Source organism: Galeopterus variegatus, unplaced genomic scaffold (assembly GCF_000696425.1).
Source record: "Galeopterus variegatus unplaced genomic scaffold, G_variegatus-3.0.2 Scaffold631, whole genome shotgun sequence".
Taxonomy (NCBI): Eukaryota; Metazoa; Chordata; class Mammalia; order Dermoptera; family Cynocephalidae; genus Galeopterus; species Galeopterus variegatus.
Window position 1 is genome coordinate 124,904 of NW_007726742.1, and position 19,964 is coordinate 144,867.

Sequence of the window (19,964 nt, forward strand, 5' to 3'; positions counted from 1 at the left end):
CTGGGTGTGTCTCCGTGTGTGTGCATGCGCGCGTGCGTGCGTGTGTGTGTCAGTGTGTCTGGGTGTGTCTCCGTGTGTGTGTGTGCGTGCGTGCGTGTGCGTGTGTGTGTCAGTGTGTCTGGGTGTGTCTCCGTGTGTGCGCGCGTGCGTGCGTGTGCGTGCGTGTGTGTGTGTGTGCGTCTGTGTGTGTGGTTTCCTAGTTCCCATTACTGACATGGTCCCAGCAGAAGCTATTTGTCATACAAGATTGTCCTAAATCGGGACCATGGACTCCCGGGGGCTCGCCCGGGTGCAGGAATCTAGTATGTTGAGTTCTGTGAGAGCTGGCTGCTTACCCTCGGGGTTTAACAACTGCAGGACTCCTCCACTTCCCTCGTTTTACTGAGGGGTAGAGCGACTTGCCCAGGGTCACCAGAACCTGCCTGGAAGTCCTTCTTCCAACTCCTGAGCCTTCTGTGTTTTTAAATTTTTTTGAACCCCGCAGTGTGAGCACACATCATTCTCATCAAAATAACAGTAATAGTCAGCATTTTTTGTTAACTAGTACGGGCCAGGTACTGTCCCAAGCACTTTATGCTGTGTTCTCAGAACAACCCTAGGACAAAGGTATAGAAGAGGAAACTGAGGCTTCAAGGCGTTAAGTAACCTGCAGCCTGGAGTGGGAGGAGCTGGGGTCCAGCTCAGGATTGTTGGCTCCAGAGCCTGCTTCAACAGCTGCCAAGGCCTCTGCCTCCTGGGTTTTTAGTGGTGGAGAAGACCCTCTGGTGTCTGCAGCCCAGGGCCCCACCAAGGGTTCTTCTCAAAATAGGAGACAGAAGGGGACATCCTTATGCAGGAAAGGGTAAAAGCTGAGTTTGTTCTCTGCTTGTAGGGAGCTGTAGGGTTTGGTCAGATTCTGGGAAATGAGTGCCTTCAGAGGAGTACGGGATTTGGGGTGATTGTAGTGTGGGGCTTGGCATGGCAGGTGCTTGGTACACATGAATCAAAGTGCTCTGCACCAAGAGCCAGAGGCCTTGACCAGAGCATGGCTCTGCTGCCCACCATCTGGGAGCCCAGGTATATCTCCTGGCATCTCTGAGCCTCAGTTTCTTCATCTGTAAAATGGGTACAGATGAGGATCAGATGAGCTACTGTATGTCAGGCTCTTAGCACAGAGCATCAATATAAGGGTGTGATTTCTGTGCTGTTAATGAAGTCCAGGAGCCCAGCTGACAAGCAGGAGGTAGCCCTCCCTGCAGTCAGGGCCTCCAAGCTGGCTGCCCAAGCCCTGGTGGCCACACGCTTCCCACCGCAGCTGTCAGTGCCCCCAGAGGGAGAACCTCATGCTGGCCACCCTGAGGCTCTATCCTTGCGAGTTGGCTTCCAGCCCTGGAGAGCAACAGTTTGATGGGGCCCTTGAGAGGGCATCTGGCCAGGCTTGTGGCCCAGGGACTGCTACTGGGAGCCGCTGCCCTGCGGCTTCTCCACTGGCTGCCTGTGGAAAGGGCCAGAAACAGGCAACTCTGAGGGGGGCATGCATCACCATTAGAGTTTCACGGGCCCATCAGCTCGTGGGGCAGAGGATTCTCTGCCTGACGCTTGGTCTGGCAGGAAGGGGCCCAGCCTCAAGGCTGAGGTGCAGGTGGGCAGGCAGCCCAGGACAGGGAATGAATGGGGCAGAGGGGCAAACAGACGGCACAGGAGAACCCAGCGTGATGGGGCCCAGGACCCTAGTGGTTCAGCGAGTTGGGAGGGACCAGACAATGAGCCACAGTGGCTCAAGCCCTGCTTTGTTGTTTCCTGAGTGACCTTGAACGAGCTGCTTCCCATCCTTCTGCATCTGTAGCTCGTGGAGCCCAGACCTGGGAGGCAGGCCTCCTCCCTGGGTTTGAGTCCTGTTACTGCTGTGTGACCTTGGGCAAGGCTCTTGCCTCTCTGAGCCTCAGGGTCATTCTCCCTATTAGGAGGGGATGGATCAGGAGACCCTAAGGCCAGTTCAGGCCAGAAAGCACAGAGTTCAGTCCCGGGAGGGAGGAAGAGGGTTTCCTGGCTCCTTTCTTGCCCCAAGATGCCTGTGGGTGTGTCTGTTTCTGCTGTCAAGGAACAGGTTTGGAACCTTTTGTGGGGCCTGGAGCTGTCTGGGGAAGAGGATGGTGGTCACAGAGACCACTGCCACACCATCTGGGTCCCACATAGGGGCCGTGATCTTGGGTGAACAGCTGAGGGCTTGAGCCTACTGGAGTGAAGAGGTGGTAACTTGTAATCCTTGAGAATGGGTTTATTCCTGGCCCTGGATCTTGAGTGACCATGGGTGGCTGAAAAGCTGTTGCTTCTGAGGAATCACTTTCCTGAGCTTTTAGTCCTTAGAGCCTTCCAGAGTGGCTGGAAGAGTAGGGAGAGACCCGGGGATGCCTGAGGCCCAAGAGGAATGAGACCTGCTCAGGGCCAGTCTCCCAGCCACGTCTGCTTCAGTTTTCCCATCAGTGGACCAGCACTGGCACCTCCCAGCTTAGGCTCTGGGTTCCTGGGGCGGCCGCCGGGGGTGCAGCTCCCACACCAATCCTAACTGTGGCCTCTCTCTCTGCTCCACAGGCTCCCCCCTGCACAAGCAGGCGTCAGGCCCCTCCTCCTCCGCAGCCACTGCTGCTGCCCCCGAGAAGCCAGGCTTGAAGGCAGCTGAAGTGGGCGATGACTTCCTGGGGGACTTCGTGGTGGGCGAGCGGGTTTGGGTGAATGGCGTGAAGCCAGGCGTGGTGCAGTACCTGGGTGAGACGCAGTTCGCACCGGGCCAATGGGCGGGCGTGGTGCTGGACGAACCGGTGGGCAAGAACGACGGCGCGGTGGGTGGCGTGCGTTACTTCGAGTGCCCGGCACTGCAGGGGATCTTCACGCGGCCCTCCAAGCTCAGCCGCCAGCCCACAGCCGAGGGCTCGGGCAGTGACGCCCACTCAGTGGAGTCGCTGACTGCCCAGAATCTGTCACTGCACTCGGGCACGGCCACGCCACCGCTGACCAGCCGTGTCATCCCACTGCGGGAGAGTGTCCTCAACAGCGCTGTCAAGACAGGCAATGAGTCTGGCTCCAACCTCTCCGACAGCGGCTCTGTGAAGCGGGGCGACAAGGACCTGCGCCTGGGAGACCGCGTGCTGGTGAGTGCCATGGCACTGGGTTTGGGGCCCGGCCTCCCTTCCCTCCACCACCACACCCCACATGGTAAGCTGGACCTGGGGGCTGGACTGGGAGGGGGCTTGATGGGGGCTTGGACAGGGTCTGGGCTAGAGCACGTGCTCCTCATCAGAACCACACAGAGTGACAAGGGAGATAGGTAAAGTGAACTCTGGAGGCTGTTGCTGTGTGACCCTGGGCAAGTGTCTTAACCTTTCTGGGCCTCAGTCTTCCTTCCTATAAAAAGAGAATTTTAATAGCACCTCACTCATAGGTCGAAATGTGTTAATATGTGTTATGCATTTAGACAATGCCTGATACTTAGTAAGTGTCCCAAAATATTGGCTGTTGTTGATTGTATCCATTGATCCAGCCCACTAATGTGGATGTGTTAAGCATGTACTGGAAAAGGCTGGGGGCTGGAGCTCTTCAGACCCCTGGCCCAGGGTCAGGTGGTGCAGACACCTAATCAGCTGTAACCTGAGTGATTGGTGTTATTGAGGCCAAGAGAACTGGGTCACTGGAGCTGAAGGCTTTCTGCCAGTGCCCCTCTTTTTTCGTGTTCCCAGCCATTGGGGCCAGGTTGGATAGGGCACAGTGACCCCCAAGTCCTTCTGAGTCTGGTCTCATCCTTCTGCAGTCTGAACACAGTGGTATTCCCTGAACACCTGCAATGGACTGGGCCTGGGCCGGGGGTGCCCAGATGGCCAGGACAGAGTCATGTTCTGCCATGCCAAACCTCATGGCTGAGGTGGTCATGCACTGATGCTCCCCTCCAAGAACCACAGTGTTAGGAAGGGGAGACACAGCACACAGGAAGTCTCCGGAGGTGTGTGGTGGGCCTGGGGTGTGAGCAGACAATGGGAGGCAGTCAGTCGGGGGAGGCAGAGGTCCCTGTGTCCAAGCAGTGAGGCTTCCTGGGGGAGAGTGGGGAATTGCCTCCCCAAGGGCGAGAGCACATGCCTGGAACTCCAGGGCTGAGTGGGCAAGAGTGGGAGGAGTCTGGGGATTCCAAAGAGTACTGCTGCCTGGGATCCTCCTTCCCTGCTCTGAGAGCCCTGGTGCTCTGAGAGCCTGTCATGGAGGCCTGACCTAGTAGGGGGCTGCCCTGAGGAATGGTGTTAGGGCTGAGCCTGGGAAATGGCCTGGCATTGACTGGTGATGTGGGGCAGGAGCATCAGGCTGGACAGAGACCTGTGGCCGGCGAGACCAGAGGAACTGAGAGAAGAGCAGAGAGGCCAGGTGAGTAGTGAGGGCAGTCAGTGCAGGATTATACCCAAGAGGCTGCCTGGTGACCCGACCCCATAGGGCCAGGGTCCCAGGGGCTGAGGCTTTGCTCTAAGAGCAGAGGGGGCTGCGGAAGACCCTGTTCAGCGGTGTGAGTAGATTCACATTTTAGTGCCTCATGCTTGCTGCTTGGATCCAAGGAGGCAAGAGTGGAGCAGGGAGGTGTCAGGAGGCCACCATGACAGCGCTCAGGAAGGAGGCTGGGCTCGTGGTCCCTGCGTCTTCCTGTCCAGGGGGCTTGTTTCAAGGCTGTCACACTGCCCTTCTTACTGTGGCTCCCAGGGAAGCCAGCCCCAGCCTACAGGACCCAGACACGTGGCTTAGAGAGACATCAAGCTGTCCTTTAGGATGTCTGGGGGTCTCAGGGCACCCGCTGGCCATGGCCACTGCAGGCAAATCAGGCCCCGGACTGTGCCCTTCTCTGCTACTCCCAAGTTGTGTGACACTGGGTGGGTCACGTACTAAGCCTCACCCTCATCCATTCATTCACCATGGGTCCACTCAGCAAGGTGGTAGCAGTACAGCGCGCTTGTGATGCTTTCGCTAGGTGCATTAAGAGAATGACTACTCGGTCCACCAAAGGCTGTGGCTATGCAAGTCCTGGCTAGTGCCTGGGAGTGCGTCCTGCCACCACTTTGGGCTGGGAAGTGGAGGTTCTGGGGGTGATTGGCCAGCCCTGGTAGGCCCGTAGGTTGGGGAGCGGGGAGATTTGACCCCAGTTTTATCCTGCCTGGAGCTCCCCTTGCACCTGCTCCCCCTCCAGGGAGTGGGAACTTCTGTACATCTCTCTCTCAGGGTGTCCATTGCCCAGGAGCTTGGCATGTGGGGGAGGGGCACTCAAGCTGGCATGGGGTGGGCAGTGCCACTGCTCTAGAAGTGTTTGCCAGGCCTTGCCCGTCAGCAGTGCTGGCAGCAGTGAGGGGTACGGGCTTCCCAGCCTGCTGGTGGGCTGCATCCTACGGTTGCAACACTGCTTCCTTAAGGTGTCCCCACACTGGGCACTGTGCCCCGCACTTCCTGGGCCTTGTCTGTTTGGGTCCTCCCCACTGCCTTATGAGGTGGGTGTTGTCCCCCCATGTTACACACGAGGAGCCTGGGCTCAGCCCGAAAACAGCCTGCCCTGGGTCACACAGCAAGGAATTTATTCACTCAGCAGCTGTGACTGCCCTTGAAACGGGCGATGCTTGGATTCCGGGTGGAGCAGAACAGAAGAGTCTGAATGAGGGATTTGTCTGCACTGCAAGGCTGGATCCCACAGGCCCCACCGCCAGGATTGGGCTGGCTCGGCTGACCTTTATTGCTTCTCCCATGTGCCTGCCATACACGCCCTCTGACACACCACCTTCTGGCCCTTTAAAAAATTATATTCCCCCTGCCAATAAAGGAAGAGGAAATTTAAAAAAAAATTATATCCTAGACACAGGTGAATGTGGAGGCCTGAACTCAGATAATTTGGGTGGGGGCAACCTTTAGGAAAAATGATACCAAAAAACATTGCCACAAATTTGACAGATCAGAGGATCCTGCAAGTGCGTTGCTAGGGCCCCTCCTAGGGGCTCAGAAGAGTCCATGTGGAGCTCCCTTAGCTTCACCAGCCATAGCCTTGCTTTTGACTTGGGTCAAAGACATGCGTAGTATGGTAGATGGGTCCACCTTCGCTGGTCTGCAAAGACACCTCTGGGTCCCGGCTTCATCTGGGCCTCAAAACTACCCTGTGGGGTCCATGTATTAGCTGGAGGATCATGGGCAAGTTATGTGACCTCTCCGTGCCTCAGTTTCCTCATCTGTAAAGCGGGGATACCAGTTCACCTTCCACATGTGGAGAGCGTCTGGAAGGTGTGTGCCTCTGAGGAAGCTCTATGGATATGTTAGCTGTTGTCAGCTTTAAGCAGTGAAGGGTGAACATTTTCCTCCGTCAAGGAGCCCAGAGTTGGGGAGCCTCCCTGAGGTCGTGCAGCGGCTTGTGTTTGCCTTGTATCCTTGGCCTCATTGCTTTACCGTGAGCTGAGTCCTGTGCCAGGAACGTCACATGCAGATTCCTGTTGCCTCTTCCCAGCAGTCCCAGAGGCACCTCTGGGAGGTTGGGAAGGAGACCTGGAAACCATAGGGAAAAAACAGCTCACCTTCCTGGCATAGTTTTACTTAAATATTGAGAGTTTTGTCACATGCCTGCCTGAGCAAACTTGGCAGAATTTGGGGGTTGGTGTTTGAGGTGCAGCTTGGAGCCAGCTGCTCTGGGTGGCACTCACTTATTACTCTCACGGTCCTGGCAGAGCAGGTGCTGTTCGTTATTCCGTTTCACAGACTGAGGCCCAAGACTCAGACCTGAATTCCCCACAGCACTTAGAGTGGAAGAGGCTGAGCTAGGGTCCAAAAGCCTTCGTCCTGCCCCCCACCCTCCCCAACACCTACACAGATAACCTTTCTGGCCAGGCCTGAAATTCCTCCAGCAGTGCTTGCTCTGCCCCATTTTCTCTTCAAATCCCCCCCCCCACACACATACCCCTTAGCTCTTGAAAAGCTTAGCCTGGGTGCTTTTGGAGTGTCTTGCTCTGGATGAGCACCCAAGGGCCCTGGGTGCACAGTTAGGTGAGGCGACTTGTCCAGGGCCACACAGTCTTTCAGAACACACTTGGCAGAGCTGAGACAGGACCCACACCCGGTGGCACCAGCCTGGTGGGGCCCTGGCACCCCAGGCTCCCTCTCCATTTTCTTCTGCCTGGGGAGGCCCACAACCAATTCAGTCCTGGGCACCCTCCAGGCCCAGGAAGCACATGGGGGCACTTGGCTGCTTGGCCACAGAGGTATGGCTGCCAGGAAGGGCATGAGGTCAGGCGAGGGGGCTCTCTGCAGCAGAGGCAGACCTGAGGGGGCTCCGCAGCAGGGGCAAGGCCTTCCTCGAAGTGGGATCTGAGTGGAGCATCTCCATGTAGGTGAAGTCTCTGTCCCTTTGAGTACTGGCCACAGAAATATCCTGAGGAAAGTGGACCACGAGACCTTTCCAGAACATCGCTGTGTTGCTGGTGCCCTCTCCTAGCACATCCACAAAGCTGGCAGCAGATGCCATCTCAGGCTTGTGGATAGCTCAGAGCACAGCAGCCCACCAGGCAGTCTGGCTGGCCCGTCCCCCTTACAGGCTTAGCATGTTCTCTGCAGGGCTGTGGCCCTTGGCAGCTGGGCTGGGTAGGTGTGGGAATACGTCCTGAGAGATGGGAAATGAGGTTTTCTCTCCACTGACTGTGCCTGGGGCCACTTTCGTACCCCTCTGCTGAGGCCAGAACCCAGCAGGGCCATGTTGAGAAGGGGCAGCAAAGTGGTGGGAAGATGGGCTTGGAGCTGCACAGCTCAGCTCTACACCTTACAGTAGTGTGACCCTGGGCAGGGTACTGAGCCTCAGTGTCTCCATCTTTAAAATGGGGCTAATATTCCCATTTTGTAGGACTGTGAGAGTCTAATAAGGAAGACTGCTGCATGTAGAAGGCCCTCAGGAAATGCTGGTTTCCTTCTCTTGCTCTGGGTCTCATTTCTTTACGCTGGAGCCTTCACGGCTGAGTCTTCACATGAGGCTGGGCTGTTGCTGGGGGGTGGGGTGGAGGAGAAGGGAGGGGGTGGAGAGGAGGAGGCCCAGCCCCATCCAGCCCACCTGGGTACCCCGTCTTCATCTTCAGGTACTGCTGTTGGGGGACAGAGGTGGGGGGCCAGGGGACTAGATCCACCTCTGGCTTCCTCTGTCTGAGACAGGTCTTCTGACTGGATGGCAGTGGGGGGCAGAAGCACCAGCCTTTGGTCCTTCTCCCTGGTCCTGCCTCCCTGGAGGGACAGGGGCAGGGCCTGGGAGGTCAGATCTACTCAGGCTGAGGATCTAGAGCATGTCCCTTTTACTTGAGGTCACAGTGCCGGGAACTCTAGCCTCCAGCAGACTCTCTGTCCGGCCCTCCCCACCCTCTCTTTAAAGTATGTACGTGCCTGGGAGGGTAGATGACTGGCTCCAGACCGACCAGAGGCTGACAGGCCTCTCTGGGGAGTCTGCTCGGCCACTCCTACCTGTTGCTTAGCCTCTCTGAGCCTCAGTTTCCCTTTCTGTCGTATTTCATGCCAACTTCTCTCTCCCAGCATTTCCAGCACCTGTCCCCTCCTTATCATATCCAGCAATGACAGTTCTGTACTTCCTGGGAAAACCCGAGCCAGTCGTCCACCAAACCTGCCAGCACCTGCCCCCTCTGCCTGCCCTGGCCACCCCTCTCAGCATGCCGACAGACAGCCTCCTTGCCTCTTTCTCCCGCTCTGCTCTCCCTGCTCGTCTGCAGCTCAGCGTTCTCGAGCTCCCGCTCTCGCTCTCCTGCTGTAAAAGCAACCCTCCCACCCTGACCCTGAGACTTCCTCCAGCAATTGCCTATTTCTCTGTCCTCCTTTCAGCTAAATCCTTCGAAAGGCCTGTGTGTGGGCGTGGTCTCCACCACTCGTTCTCTCCCATCGTCCGCGTCCGTGGGGGAGGAGAGAAAAAGGGGACACAGGCTGACTCCTGAGTGCCTGGCCTGGTCAGCTGGACACACGGTTGTGCTGTTTACTAAGAAGGGGAGGAGCCGGTCGGGATGGGGTGGGTGGATAAACAACTGTGTTCTGTTTTAGACACTTACGAAAAGATGTACTGAAGTCCTGACCCTTAGCACCCATGACTGTGATCTTATTTGGAAATAAGGTCTTTGTAGATGTAATCATGTTAAAAGGAGGACTTTAGGGTGAGCCCTAATCCAGTACAACTGGTGTCCTATCAGAAGGGAAGAGACACGGAGGCAGACTCACAGGAAGAGGCCATGTGAAAATAGAGGCAGGAGTGGAGTGATGACCAGCTGCGAGCCCGGGAGCACTGAGAACGCAGCCACCATCAGTAGTGAGGAAAAGGCATGGGACAGATTGTTCCCTAGAAGCTTCAAAGAGAGCACAGCCCTGTGACACCTTGAATGTGGCCTAGCCTCCAGAACTGTGAGGGAATGAATTTCTGGTGTTTTAAGCCACCCAGTTGGTGGTACTTGTTACGGCAGCTTAAGGGAACTAGTACCTGTGCAGTGGAGGCATCGGATTGGAGCAAGGCATAGGCAGGAGCTCAGGAGAGAGGCCATGGCTGGTGTCCCCATCTGCCTGGCTGTTCCAAGTCGTGGGCCTGGGTGGTTCCTCAGGGAAACAACACAGGGAGAGAAGCCAACGCCCGCAGTTCTGACCCGATGCTGGGAGGTGGAGGAGGGGACCAGAGGAGTGTGCGCAATCCTAGGAGTGGAGAGAAGAACATGTTTTTCAGAGGAGGGGGGCGGATTATGGTGCCAGTTCTGCTGAAAGGTGGAGCAAGTGAGGACCGAGAACTAGCTGCTTATTTTAGGAAAGTCCCTGTGAAACAAATGAATTCAATCTGCCCATGCCATGCCATTGCTTTGGGACATGTGGGGTCTAGCTGCTGTTTGACCCAGGCCAGGAGGGACTCCAGCCCCACAGGAAACACCTAGGTGTGGAAAAGGAAGGGCCAGGGTCTGGCCCACAGTGAGGGGAGGGGGGCAGCGAGGAAGTCACTAAGGACCATCTGGGGCTAAAATCCCCAACCCTGACAGCACCAAATGCTGGTGCGGATGTGGAGCAGCAGGACTTTCATCTGTTGCTGGTGGGAATGCACACTTTGAAGACAGTTGGGCAGTTTCCTACAAAACTGAACATACTTTTACCATACGATCCAGTAGAGTCGGGCTCCTTGGTATAAACCCAAATGAGCTGAAGACATGTCCACACAGAAACCTGCCACGGATGTTTACAGCAGCTTCGTTCATAGTTGCTCAAACTTGGAAGCAACCAAGATGTCCTCCAGTAGTGAATGGATAAACTGAGGCGCATCCAGACCATGGAATATTAATCAGTGATAAAAAGAAATGTGTTATCAAGCCACACAAAGGCCCAGAGGAACCTTAAATGCTAAGTAACAGAAGCCAATCTGAAAAGGCTGTACACTATATAATTTAAACTCTAGCACATTCTGGAAAAGGGAAAATCATGGGACAGTAGAAAGGTCAGTGGTTGGGCCGGCCCGGTGGCTCACTGCTACAGTGCGCCGCTTGGGAGCGCGGCGGCGCTCCCGCTGAGGGTTCGGATCCCACATACAGACCGGCCGCTCACTGGCTGAGCGAGGTGCGGGCGCGGCACCGAGGGTTGCGATCCTGTTGCCGGTCCCGGTCCGGTACGGGCGCGACACTGAGGGTTGCGATCCGTTGCCGGTCACGAAAAAAGACAAAAAGAAAAAAAAGAAAAAGAAAAGAAAGGTCAGTGGTTGCCAAGGTTCTGGGGGAAGGAGGGAGGATGAACAGGAGGAGCTCAGATTCTTAGTGCAGTAGAACTGCTATTGTGTGTGATACTACCACAGTGGGTACCTGTCACACATTTGTCACAACCCATAGAATATACAACACGAAGGGTGAACCCTAACAAACTTTAGTTCATAATGTGTCACTCTGGGCTCAAGGGCTCATGAGTTGTCACAGATGTACCACACTTGTGCAAGAAGGGAACTCTTGGGAAGGGAGTGAGGGGATATGTGGGAACTCTGTACTTTCTGCTCAGTTTTTCTGTACACCTAAAACTGCTCTAAAAATAAAGTCTATTAATTGTTTTTAAGTTAAAGCATTAAAAAAATGTTTAGAATTTTAAAAAGAGATGGGCCGGCCCGGTGGCGCACTGCTACAGTGCACCGCTTGGGAAGTGTGGCGGCGCTCCCGCCGAGGGTTCGGATCCCACATACAGACCGGTTCCCGCTCACTGGCTGAGCGAGGTGCGGGTGCAGCAGCGAGGGTTGCGATCCCGTTGCCGGTCCCGATCCGGTACGGGCGCGACACTGAAGGTTGCGGTCCGTTGCCGGCCACGAAAAAAGACAAAAAGGAAAAAAAAAATTTTAAAAAGAGAGAAGAGTCAGGAGGGTGGGTTTTAAAATGAGAGAAGAGTCAGGAGGGTGGGGCCTGGCACACACACACGGAGTGGGGAGCCTTGGGGAGGGGAGTCTCTTGAGGCTGTGCTGCCTCTGGGTGGGGGTCAGGCATCAGACCCTTCCCCTCTGGAAACGTTTCCCTTGTTTCTGCTCTGTTCCCATCTCTGAGAGGACAGCTGCCTGGCTCTGCTGTACTAAAGAAGGAGGGAAGGACAAGGGAAGGATTTGGGTCCAGAGGCAGCTGGGGACTGAGGGTAAAGTAGCACCAACATGGTGCTGGTGAGGGGTCTAGCCAGAGACCCGCTACCCGAGGGGAGAAGACACAAGGGGATGGAGCCCAGTGTGGGACTGAGTCCAGCTGGGATTGAGGAGGCAGTAGGATGTATGTAGTAAATAGTGTGAGACCTACGGGGCTTTTCTGCTCACTGACCTCTCTGAACCTCAGTCTGTTTTTCCATGAATGGGGTAACAGTGCCCATCTCATGGCATTGTGAGGTTTGTAATTGGTGTCTTTAATGTCCCTGGCACATAATTCATCCTTAAGAGTGGTGGGAATGGAGGTGGTTTTAATTAAGGAGCTGGTCCCTTTCAGATATACCTGAGGCATACTTGGGTGTGTCAGGAGAAGGTCACATTTAGACAGGCATATTTAGGTTCAGATAAACATGATAGATAAAAATATGCACTTATTTTCAGTCCCTGCTGAACCTGCACTAAAATGACAGTGAAAGATTTTTTGAAAAAAGATTTTAAACCCTCAAGGACAAAGAAGAGCAGAGGCGACCATACAGCATGACTGAGACCCATCGAAGCGAGGGCTGGAGCTGGCGGCCAGGAAACAGAGAAGCAGTCGATGTCCTGCTCACACATGGGCCTCTGGAAATGGGGCTGATGGCAGGGCCAGAAACAGGAGGATTGGCTTAAAAGTCTTTAGACCTCACCCCCTGCACCTGTTCCCTTCTGCCCAGGGACTGTTCCTCCAGCCGATGTCTGGGATGGGCATTTAGTTTCTATTGACAGGCAGAGAGAATCCTTGGATGAGGGGACCCCAGGCAGGTTGGACTAAAAGATGAGGATCAAATGAACACGTGTGTTCTGAAGGCTGAGCCCCTCTCCCCACCAGCTGCTTCCTAACTCAGCTGCCCGTGTGCTGTCGGCCACATCTGCACCGGTCCTCCAGGGAAATGCAGGCATTAAATATGAACAAAATGCTGCTGAATGCATGAATGTGAATATTCATGACGTGAGTATTCATACAAATGTGACCATTCAGTGAACAAAAAAGCTCTAGGAAATGAAAAATAGGATCACAGCAATAAGAAACTCCACAGAAGTGTTAGAAGGTAAACTTAAGGAAATCTCTGAGAAAGCAGAGCAAAAAGACAGGGGAGAACAGAGAAGAATATTAGAAAACTTGTCCCGTAGATCCAACTTCCAAATGATTGTGGTTGCAGAGAGAGAACAGGGAAAGAGAAGGGAAGGAATCACATAAGTAATTCAAGAAAATTCCTCAGGATTGACAAGGGTTTTTATTGAAAGGGCCCACAGGATCCCAGGACAGCGGGTGGAAAGAGTCCCACAGCAAAGCACCTCGTATGAAGCTGCAGAACCCTGGGACAAAGAGGACATGCTGTGGACTTCCAGAGTGAGAAGACAGGTCTCATGTAAAGGATCCAGACTCTGGATGGCTTTGAACTTGTCAGCAGCAACACCAGAAGCTTAGAATACACCGAGGGAGCCTTCAAAATTCTTAAGGGATAGACCCAGCCAAACTATTATTCAAGAATAACAGCAAGAGAATAAGAAACAGGTGTTCACACTGAAACTTGCACATGAATATTCATAGCAATATTACTTGTAAGAGCCAAGGAGTGGAAACAACCTAAACGTCCATCAGCAGAGGAGTGGATTTACAGTGTGGTGTATCCATACAATGGAATATCATTTACAGAGTGTGGTGTATCCATACAATGGAATATCATTTACAGAGTGTGGTGTATCCATACAATGGAATATCATTTACAGAGTGTGGTGTATCCATACAATGGAATATCATTTACAGAGTGTGGTGTATCCATACAATGGAATATCATTTACAGAGTGTGGTGTATCCATACAATGGAATATCATTTACAGAGTGTGGTGTATCCATACAATGGAATATCATTTACAGAGTGTGGTGTATCCATACAATGGAATATCATTTCGGGATCGCAACCCTCGGTGTCGCTCCCGCGCCTCGCTCAGCCAGTGAGCGGGAACCGGTCTGTATGTGGGATACGAACCCTCGGCGGGAGCGCCGCCGCACTTCCCAAGCAGCGCACTACAGCAGTGCGCCACCGGGCCAGCCCAATCTGGGGCTTTTTAAGGCTTTGGAGATATTTGACTCTATAATCTACGCATATGTATAAAACTTGGATTTTAACATTTTAAACTTATTCACACTTGTTATTTTTCTGTCGTGTGAGTTTTTAAAAATAGTGATAAAATATATATTGCATAAGATTTGTCATCCTAATCATCTTTATTTATTTATTTTTGTTTGTTTGTTTTTTTGGTGGCTGGCCAGTACAGGGATCTGAACCTGTGACCTTAGTGTTACAAGGCTGTGCTCTAACCAGCTGAGCTAACCAGCCAGGCCCTAATCATCTTTAAGTGTATAGTTCAGTAGTGTTAAGTATATTCACATTATGTGAAACAGATCTCCAGAACTTTTTCATTTTGCAAAACTGAAACTCTGTACCTATCACTCAATAACTCCCCATTTCCCCCTCCCTGCTAGCTCCTGGTAACCACCATTAATACTGTTTTTAAGGATAACATTTACTGAAGCTCTAGTATGTACCAGACACTGTACATACTGTACTTAATTCTTACAAATACCCTTTTTATAGATGACGATGCTGAGGCTCAGAGAGGTCAGGTAACTTTCCCAAGCCCACACAGCTTGTAAGTGGCAGAGTTTGGATGCAGGTCTGTGTGCCTGTCTCCAAACTTTGTGCTCTTGCACAAGACAGCCCTGGGAGGTACTGGTTAACCTGTATCCCTCCCAGCTTTCCTTGGGTGTCTCCTCATCATCCCCTAGCTTCCCTGTCCCCTGTATATTGGAAGGGAGGGATGGGATGAGCCTGGGCACCTGGGCGCCCATACCTTCTCTGCCTGTGTGTCCTGCATCCTCTGGACTTGAGTCTCTCCGTGTGCCAACAGGTTGGCGGGACGAAGACTGGCGTGGTGCGGTATGTGGGGGAGACAGACTTTGCCAAGGGCGAGTGGTGTGGCGTGGAGCTGGACGAGCCCCTTGGGAAGAATGATGGGGCAGTGGCGGGCACCAGGTATGGTGGGCTTGCCCTGAGGAGTATGGGAGGGGCTCCTCTTCACCACGCGTGGGTGCAGGGGATGGGGATGGGACATCTGAGGAAGCCAGTATTTAGTGTGTTGTGTCAGACACCATGATCCAGGTGATTTCTCTTCCCCTCTCTCTCACAGACCGCTAAGGTGGAGGGGGATTACCATCCCATTTTACAGATGAGAGAACAGAGGCCAGAGAGGTCATTGCTCAAGGTCACACAGTCACAGGCAAGTGCTAGGAGAATCTGCCCGTCCCCATGTTCCCTTCACCATGCCATCCATGGCTAAGTGGGGCAGGAGCATGCATCCTCTGCCTTCTGGGGGTGCCCCTGGATGACACATGAAATAGACAGTGCCCAGTGCTTGTACAGCCAAAGGCGAGTGTCACAAGTGGGTTGCAGCTTTCACACCATCCGATTAAAGGGAATTGACTATGAGGTTGCTGAGTTGAGGAGGGTCTGAGGCTGTGTCTGGGCTCGTTGGAGCTGGGGGAGCAATGTGGCCAGTGAACGATGTTTATCACAGGTGTAGACTAAGGTGAGACAGCCCAAGTCCCTGTGCTGGCTGTCCTTGGGCTGGATTCTGTGGTCTGGCTGAGGCTGTGACAGTTCTGAGCAGGAGTGGCCACTGAGGTGCAGGCTGAACCGTCAGAGGAAGAGCCCAGCTTGCCCCAGGCTTCGAAGGAAGATGGGTTTGCTCTTGGAAGAGGCTTCAAGAGGGTACACTAGGCAGGGGTGATGGTCTGAGCAAAGACCTGGAGGTGGGAAGCGGCAGGATGGGATGGTAGTTTCAAGGTGAATCTGAAACTGGACAGTTCTAGTACTGGTAGTTGTGTGGAATCCATGACCAGAGAGGTTTGGAGAGAAGAGAATCCAGGTTTCCGTGACCTTTTTTGCCTTCCTGTTTTCAAGATGGATGTTTCTCTCAACTGACTCTTGTTTTCAGAATTCAGGGGCAGGTTGGATAGCAGCCCCCACCCCACCCCAGGGTGTCTCTGTCAGGCTTTTGTTTCTCCATTCAGGGAGCTCCATGGGCAGAGAGCTGATGGGATTCCTTGGTTCTGGGGGTGGACTGAGAGCAGTCTGAGAATGGGGTTGCAGCTATGGCTGGAGACCTCTGGACAGTCTGTGGGAGCCAAGCATAGTGGCTTTGGCGCCCAGCAGACTGGGAGGCCCAGTCCCAGCTTCGCCACTTAACCAGCTGTGTGACTGTGAGCAAGTTACTTAACCTCTCTGAGCCTAAATTTCCTCATCTTTGAACATAGATAAAGTTGGGTGATTGAAATGAGCATTCATGTAAAGAGACTGGCAGAGTGGGTTCCAGTAACTGTTATTCCCCCAACCCCCAAGAGAATTCCCACTGGCTGTTCACAGCTGCAGGTGAGGCTCCAGGCTGTGAGGCTGTGATGGCAGCATTGGTCTTTCCTGCTTCCCCAGGTACTTCCAGTGCCCACCCAAGTTTGGTCTCTTCGCACCCATTCACAAGGTGATCCGCATCGGCTTCCCATCTACCAGCCCTGCCAAGGCCAAGAAGACCAAGCGTATGGCCATGGGTGTCTCGGCGCTGACCCACAGTCCCAGCAGTTCCTCCATCAGCTCTGTCAGCTCTGTGGCCTCCTCTGTGGGGGGCCGGCCCAGTCGCAGTGGCCTGGTGAGGGTGGGGCTGGGGAGGGGACTACTCTGATGTGTGTATAGGGCATCAGGATGGTGGGTTCCAGGTATTCCAGTCTGCCTTGACTTACTCTGGTTCCAGGTATCCCTCAGTTTGGAGTTTTTGAGTAAAGATAAAAGTCTATGTCTTTTTATAGGGAAGATCGATCCATTTATGTTTATTGTTATTCTAATTTATTTGTTTACTTTTTGTGGCAGCTGGCTGGTACAGAGGTCTGAACTTTTGACTTTTTATTATAAGACTGTATTATAACCAACTGAGCTAACCACCAGCCCTGTTGTTATTTTTTATATTACTGATTTGTTGGTAGCCTAAGCCTTTCTCTGAGAGTTAAGGAGGATCATACAGATGCAGGACAGAGGGTTCAGAAAGACTGGCACAGGGACCCTGGGTAAGGGGAGAAGAGGAGGCTGCTCAGTGGGGATGGACAGAGGTCCTTTTGTCCAAGCTCTTCCTGGCCAGGGAAAAGGTGACCAAAGTGAGGGAGCCCATCATTAGCTGAGCCCTAGGGGCTCTGACTGTCGGGAACTGACTCTCCTGGGAGGGTGAGTTCCCCAAATCTCAAACATTACAGTTCCCTGCTGGGTGAGTCAGCAGGGGCCAGGGTGTCCTGGGCCCTGGCAGGAGGAGGAGCAGCCCCCTGGAAGTGAAGCACTTGGGTCCCCCACCTGCTGGGCCGCTGTGGGTTAGACCAGGTGGAGCCAGCTGACCCACAGTGTCCCAGATCCCTGAGCCCTGCCTGCACCCACACCTTCCTGCAGCTTACGGAGACATCTTCACGCTACGCCCGGAAGATCTCAGGCACGACGGCTTTGCAGGAGGCGCTGAAGGAGAAGCAGCAGCACATAGAACAGTTGCTGGCTGAACGGGACCTGGAGCGGGCCGAGGTGGCCAAGGCCACAAGCCACATCTGTGAGGTGGAGAAGGAGATCGCCCTGCTCAAGGCACAGCATGAGCAGGTGGGCAGCAGGCGGGGCCACAGTGGGGGGAACCAAGGGCATCTTCTCCAGCCAGTCTTGCAAAGTCACACATGCTCAGAGTAGAGAACCTGGGATGTGCAGGGAAATGCTAAGATGTACATTAGCAATGCCCATACCCCTCCTGTCCAGAAATACCCCTTAGTAGCCTGGTGAATTTCTTTCCAGTCTTTTCTCTCTATGTGTATGAGCAAGTCTACGTACTTTCAGAACCTGGCTACAAACTTCTGTATCCTGCTTTTTTTCCTACGTAATATAGTGCTAGCATTTTCTAGGTCATGGGAAATTCCTCACCTTCTTAATGGCTGCATTGCCACCATCACGGACTGTGTTCTTACTGACATGGCCAGTCCTCTCCTATGGTTTAGATTGTTTCTAATTTTTCACTTTTTCTACATAATACTGCAGTAAACCTGTTTTGTATCCAACTGTCTACATCTCAGATCATGCTTTCGAGCAGATTTGGAGGCTGGATTTCAGGGAAGTGAACCCTTGCCCCAAGCTTTGGGGCTGCTGCCATCACATGCTTACTCTTTGCTCTGAAATTTGTCTCTGCATGACAGCCCCCTCGTGGGCCCCGTCCCCATTTGGGGCTTGGCCCACCCCTCCTTGCGTGTCAGGATTGATAAGGCCAAGTTCATGTGTGTGCTGTGACACGGGTCTTCACAAGACAACAGGTCTCAGGCCCTTATGGGTTGAGGGGTTGGTGGGTATTGGGGGCAGGTGGGTCTGGGGTCTCACTGCCTCTGCCATTCCTTGTGCTCTGCTGGGCCCTCTCTCTTCATGTCTTAGGCCTATTGTTCATGCCCATCTGGGGCTGGCAGGAAAATAGGGGCAGCTGGGGTTCCAGGCCAGGCTCTTTGCAACACTCCTGCCTCTCTACTACCCATGCCCTGGACCCCATGCCCCAGGAGGCTGACCCTGACCCTGTTCTGGGCCTTGCTTGGGACCCAGTATGTTGCAGAAGCAGAGGAGAAGCTTCAGCGGGCCCGGCTGCTGGTGGAGAGTGTGCGAAAAGAGAAAGTAGACCTGTCCAACCAGCTGGAGGAGGAGAGGAGGTATGTGCTACCCCTGTCCTGGCCCCGGCCCTGGGGGAATATTCCTGAGCCTCGTTAGGGAGGACAAGGATGTGCACAGGCTCAGGAATAGCAGACCTGGGTTCCAGCCCTTCCTTCACCACCTACTGGCTGTGTCACCCTGGAGCAATGACGGGAGCTCTGGGGGCCTTAGTCTTCTCATCTGTGAAGTGGGCCATGGTCCCTATCTCTTACAGTTTTGGAGGCTGGGAATTCCAAAGTCTAGGGAACACATCTGGTGAGGGTCTTCTTTGGTGGTGGCTTTACAGCAATGTAGGGTGTCACATGGCAGAAAATGGTAGAGAAGAGATACTCATGTGCTCTCCTTTTAAAGCCCTCAGAACCACACCACTGACCACCAAGTTATTAATCCATTCACTACTGCACAGTCCTACAATCTAATCACCTCTTCAAGGCCCCACCTTTGCTCTCCTTTTAAAGCCCTCCGAACCACACCACTGACCACCAAGTTATTAATCCATTCACTACTGCACAGTCCTACAATCTAATCACCTCTTCAAGGCCCCACCTTTCAATTACCACAAAAGGATTTCCCGCCCTCCACAGTCACAGTGGGGTGAAGCTCCAGTGACTTCTGAGAGCCATTCAGTCCACTGCACCATCTCCGTGGGCGGTTGGGAGGACTCACAAGACAACTGGAGTAAAGCACCCAGCACAGTGCTGGGCACACGGGGACGCAACATTTGTTTGCTGCTGGAGTTCACTGTTCCCACCTGTCCAGCAGCATAGCATTAGGAGAAAGCCCATGGGTGGACCTGTCATTCCAGGTGCCCCTGGGGAGCTAAGCACTGGGAAGAAGGCCACATGTCCGTATGCCACCACTGTGAGCCAGTTCATGTCCACAGAGCATCCCCCTGTGCCAGGTCCAACTGACCTGGAGCTCCATTCCCATTTTACGTGTAGGAATATGAGGCTCAGAGAAGCAGCAGCAAAGGGTCCCTTGAAATAGCTGTGTGCAGGTGTCAGCCCTGTGCTGAGCGCATTACTGGCATCATCTCTCCAGTCTTACAGTTAGCACAGGAGGCAGGTGCTGCCCCCGTGTCACAGATGAGAAAACTGAGGCCCAGCACAAGAAGGGACTTGGTGCGGATGCAGGTTCTCTCTGCCCTGCCCCAATGGCACATGGGGATTGCAGTTCCATCTGTGTGTTTTTGAGGCTGCTCCAGGAATGTGGGGAGAAGTCTGCACCACTCAGGGAAGCTTCTGGCCAAGGACAGGAGCAGGAGGGCTTTAATGAGTCCTAAGAAACCACTGAAAGATGAAGACATATCTCACTCCATACCCTCACTCAATACTCCATATCTCACTCCAACCCCTGAGCCAAAGATACAAGGTGGGGACATGGGGCTGACAGTGGACAAAGGTTTGTTGTGGCTCCAGAGCCTCGCTTTACCTCCTAGATGATACACAGATTTCTGCATCTCCGTCCCCTCCCCCATGCAGGAGCCAGCCCCTGTCCTCAGCACCCCCCCCCCCCCCCCC

General features: G+C 53.8%; 1 protein-coding gene across 2 annotated transcripts in view; it reads left to right on the top strand.

The window, feature by feature from the left end:
- Positions 1-19,964, top strand: part of CLIP2 (CAP-GLY domain containing linker protein 2) — a 60,907-nt gene that overhangs the window by 13,815 nt on the left and 27,128 nt on the right. For both annotated transcript variants that reach the window (XM_008570781.1, XM_008570782.1), the window contains exons 2-6: positions 2,572-3,128; positions 14,597-14,721; positions 16,174-16,387; positions 17,170-17,367; positions 18,340-18,443. In XM_008570781.1, the coding sequence (XP_008569003.1) occupies positions 2,572-3,128; positions 14,597-14,721; positions 16,174-16,387; positions 17,170-17,367; positions 18,340-18,443 (1,198 nt within the window). The remainder of the gene's footprint in view (positions 1-2,571; positions 3,129-14,596; positions 14,722-16,173; positions 16,388-17,169; positions 17,368-18,339; positions 18,444-19,964) is intronic.